Source organism: Penaeus japonicus, unplaced genomic scaffold, assembly GCF_977035675.1.
Source record: "Penaeus japonicus unplaced genomic scaffold, GWHDUDI00000001_assembly GWHDUDI00000017, whole genome shotgun sequence".
Taxonomy (NCBI): Eukaryota; Metazoa; Arthropoda; class Malacostraca; order Decapoda; family Penaeidae; genus Penaeus; species Penaeus japonicus.
In genome coordinates, this window is record NW_028234419.1 from 21,460,274 (window position 1) to 21,465,273 (window position 5,000).

Genomic DNA, 5,000 nt, shown 5'->3' on the forward strand with positions numbered 1-5,000 from the left:
CATGTCTCTGGCGGGATACATGTTATACTTACTCTTTTCCTTACTGAAAAGCGGTATACATGTTCGTTTGTTCCTCCTGATGTCCCTTATTTGGACTATACAGTGTTGATATACGAAAACGTTTTAGAATGTGATAAAACGCCTTTTAAGATGCTGTATTTTCTGTGTCTAATTGCTTGTTATTTCCCCCGCTGTCATCAACATATTTCTTCTTTTACATCGTAATCCCACCTTCAGAGATATCCTTGCGACATTATAAACGGATATTATCAACTGTGTGACCTTGTATTATAAAACAGAAATGGCCCAAGTCCCGATTCCTGTGGAACGCCATTTATCAACCTTGAATCTACAGAGTCCGTTTTTATTTTAAATCTCCGATCGGCCAGGTAATTGTGTAGTAACACGTTTTTATTCCTCGTAATATAGTTTTCAAGAAGGGGAGCCCAGAGCCTACCATATCGAACTTTTTCTGAAAATTCTGAAAATTGTACAATCATTTTGTCTCGCTAATGGACAGTTAAGTCATTTTTCACAGTATTTATTATTTTTGTCCTCTGTGCCACTTTCTTTCCCAGGTTATTTTTGTATATTTTTTTACTAGCATGTAAATTTCTCTTTCATATGTAGTCTTTTTTAATAATACAAGTTTTTTATGTTAAAAAATATGAAAGGAAAAAAAAGAATGGAATACAGAGAGAAAAACAGAAGTTATATTTGAAAGGGGAGAGGACACTTTCGAAATGTGATTAGATGTGATCATCAGGTTTGAGGATAACATCCATGAATTTACAAGTGTACTTTCTGTGAGGATCTATTAAACATAATTTAGATAAGTATAATTGAAAAAAATATATTTTTCTTTAGAGTGAGACTCCACTGCTCATTCATTTTTGAGGCATTCTTGCCCTAAAAATGAAAGTGACCGAAAAAAAAGTGCTTGGTAAAGAAACATCAACATACTGGTGTTTCCTCACGATGTCGTGAACATCCCCTACCTATTCCTATTCCTACCTACTTATTCCTACCACCACGTTACAGTGACTTACCTTGTTTTTTTTTAAACTTCACAGCTTAGTAACCGTTATGCTTTTGAATCACGAGAACGAACCTTTATTTCATCGGCACAATTAAATTCCTTAGTCATCACCAGTTCTTGTTACCGAGGTTTATACCAGACTCTCGGTCACATCGGGATGAAATTCATTCGTCATCTCGACTTTGCAAAGAGTCTCTCGTTCTAACCCAGTTGCAAGTTTATCACGAATGCATCACGGCAAATATCCCTCGTCACCTTCATATCATATGATCTTTACCCTGTGTGAAAGATTTGTGCATCTGAGCCAAGAAAAGCTTCGTGGTGTGTCACGGTTCATGGAATTTCCCATAAATATCAGATCATTACTTTCGCCATGTCATATGTCGGGTTGTCACGTGTCTCAGTAAGCTTGGAAGTCAGTATCTAGACAAACTTATGAACTGTAGGAATAGATAACCAAGGGCTTAGATTGATGTGTGTAATGACTACGTTAGCAACTCTCCACAATTTAATTTATTTCATGGTTTAATGTTTGGTGTTACGCGTAATACAAGTCGGGGTGCACCAGTATCAAACATGTTTTCATTAGGCACACATATAGCACACACATACGCACACACACATACACACACACACATACACACACACACATACACACACACACACACACACACAAGTAAGTACGTTTAGTATGCTATGCAATTAGTAAGCTACAAACACTTTGTAGTCTTTCTTCTTATATAAGTATATATAATATAGTTTTATTGTTAAAGCGATTCCTTTACGAACGCGTGATTCATTTTCTTACAAGAGGAAGACACACACGCGCGCGCGCGCGCGCACACACACACACACACACACACACATACACACCAAGAAATCCTAATAATTCATAGCATCATATTTCAAACGACGTAAATAGACACAGACCTAATCTTGTCTAATGAAAGAAAACTGACCAGAACAATAACAAAAAAAAAAAAAGAAAAAAAAAAGAAAAGAAAAGAAAAAAAAAAGAACCCCCCCAAAATAAGTAATAAGTGACAATACATAACACGTAGACATGATTCTTTTTCATTCCATTACTACACTTATTCCACCTTGATTTAGTAGAAGCCGAGTACCTGAACCGCTGACAGTATGAAAGTGGAGGCCGCTTCTCACGAGAAAATAGAATTACACGTCCCAAAAATAGCGTGGAAGGCGATAGAAATAACACGGTCAGTGACTACGAAGGCCTTTCCTTTTAGAATTACAAAAAAGATAGAGAGAGAGAAAAAAAACAGGAAAAAAAGTCCTGAAAGTGAGTGCGTTTCCCGCCTTTTTTTTCCTCTTCTTCTTGTACGAGTTTTTTAAAAGTTTATTGAGACTCATGTTGCAAGTCACGGTAGCTATAGTCTATCGACGACTTTGCCTTCATCCCGTGACACGAAGTTCACGAGGAGGAAGTGACACTGCACACGTAACGCTCTTTCACAGCTGTTTAGAAAACCGAGGGAAATCATTTTGCTGTCACTCGAGACGATTATTCCGAGAAAATGATGCGTGTTGCATTTCATGAGAAAAGAAAAGAAAAAACTTTACTGGAGAATATCCGACATCAGGAAAACATGGAGTGTCTTAAAATAGTTTAATGACCAGCCACGTGCGTTGTGGAATGATTATTGTGTGAACAAATTATATGTTGCGGAAAAGCGATGAAAAATGTGCGGCCATAATCAGAGTCAGGAATTTTGGATGATAGTGCAGGAGTATTTTATTAGTTACGTTATTTTTCAATGTCGGTGTTTAACTTGCCGTTATATATAATATTTAAAACAAAGTTAACAGGATTAAAGAAAAATCCTTCACAAAATAAATTTCTTACTCAATATTTCAAATTAAGATATTCAATAATATCCACCGAATTAAAATCATCAACCTTACATAAACACACAGCAAATACATCTATCATAAAATCATCATATAAAAAAGTACCAGTGACCCACCATTAAACCCAATCCTTACACATACAACTAAACATTTACATAAAACCATAACCGCTACTCGCGATCAAACCCATTCCTTCCCATCCAACACAGATCATACGAAGCGGAAGTTCACACCGATACACATTCAAACACGAGACTCCAGCCCCGCCCTGTGCGTGACTGCCCTCGGAACCGTAAGCGACCGCAAGCAGGCACTTAAAGGCTTGATTGTTCTTGTTTCTGTAATTGGTAATGGTCCTGGTGGGCAAGTGACCTCTAAATGTCAATCTTGTGACTGCCGGTCGAAGAATGCAGATGTACCTGCTGGGGAAAAGTTTGTTTTTATCCCGGGAAATCTTGGGGGGTGTTTTTTTTTTTTTTTTTTTTTTTTTTTTTTTTTTTTTGCCGAAAGGGATCTTGGGTGAGGTATTGTTTGGCTGTTTTTTCTTTCTTGCTTTTCTCTTTTCTTTGGAAAATTGGTAGGAAAATTGGTAGGTTCGGAAGGAAAGAGATTTCAGAGGAAAGTTATATAATTTCGAGGAAAACGCTATAGTGTGAGCCTTATTGTTCGAAAGTGAAGTGGAAACATCACAAGATACCTTTAATGTGGATGATCATTATCTAAAACGTGATGTTGGAATAGTCAGACCGAAATATTGCTGCCTAACTTCGAAAGTTTATGTTTATCTCTGTATGTAAATCTAACTCTTTACTTATGTTTGTGTCCGAGGGCCTGTTTATGACTCGTATTCTTTCATTTACAACTTCTCATATTCTCTCTCTCTCTCTCTCTCTCTTTCTCATTTATCGTAATTGGAATTATGAAAATTATTCAGATACAATTCCTACTGCAAGATATCTCGCTTAAACATGGGGCCACCTGCTGCCACCTACGCAACCCAGCTTCGATAACTCAAAAATTACATATTCAAAAGAAAGTGTGACGGATATTTATACGCACTTATACTACACGCACATGCTATAAAAATGATAAAAGAAAAAAAGATAAACGCAGCCCACGGGATACCAGCACTAAAGACCTTTGTTCCATCTGGCTTTGTGCTATGCCTCGCCTCGAGTCTGTTCCCAAGGGACACGTTTAGCACGGGTATGCATTTTTCTTGGCCCGAAGTAGACACTGACCTTTTTCCAGTACGTGCATGATGAAAGTCGCTTATCTTTTAATTGGTTGATTAGGCGCTATTTGCTTCTCTTCTATGTCTAAATTTTCGATGTGAAATGGCATAGATATTGAGTTAGTACTGTAAATATTTGTTGTAATGCAAATAAGTACTTATCATTTACCCGACTCACAGCGCATTGCGTGAATCAAGTATCGCAATATAAACTTGTAGCAAACGAGAATAAAAGTCTCGCACTTGGGATCACGCAAGGTCAGAGGTGGAAACAATAAGACCTGGCCGCGCGAGTCACGGGCGCCAAGGGACTACAAATAGTGGGGCAAGGCGCTCCAAGCACACACTTCGGGTGACGACTTTATCACACAAGCATCATGAAGACTCTGGTAAGAATTCTCAGCTGTGCTACTGTGACATAACCAACTGACTATGCTTGTCTGTCATATGTTACTCCATTACATATATTCTCCAGGTTGTATTGGCAGTACTGGGCGTGTGCTCCGCCTCCCCCCGGCAGGCCTACAACTACGGCTACAACTACGGCCAGCCTGGGTACGTCGGGCCCGTAGCCGCCACCGTCCCCGCCGGCGTCGACGGAACCATCACTCCCGTGTCCGATACCTACGAAGTCGCCGCCGCTCGCGACGCCTTCTTCAGGGCCTACCAGGCGCAGCTGGCGGCCGTTGGCGCCCTCCGCTACGGCACGCCCGCCGCCCACTACGCCGTGCCAACTGGCCATTACGCTGGCCCCGTCGCCTACCAAACTGCCCTCAGCTACGGCGTCCCCGGCCAGGTTCATGACACTCCCGAAGTGTCTGCCGCCAAGGCTGAGTTCTTCCGCCTGTACAACCA

At 40.0% G+C, this 5,000-nt stretch overlaps 1 protein-coding gene across 1 annotated transcript in view; it reads left to right on the forward strand.

Annotated features, from left to right (window-relative positions):
• The first annotated feature begins 4,331 nt into the window (after positions 1-4,331).
• The window catches only part of LOC122254667 (cuticle protein CP1876), an 810-nt gene continuing 141 nt past the window's right edge, over positions 4,332-5,000 (forward strand). The window contains exons 1-2 of the mRNA XM_043018467.2: positions 4,332-4,534; positions 4,621-5,000. The exon at positions 4,621-5,000 is cut by the window's right edge and continues 141 nt beyond it. Coding sequence (XP_042874401.2) covers positions 4,523-4,534; positions 4,621-5,000 — 392 coding nt within the window. The 5' untranslated portion in view covers positions 4,332-4,522. The remainder of the gene's footprint in view (positions 4,535-4,620) is intronic.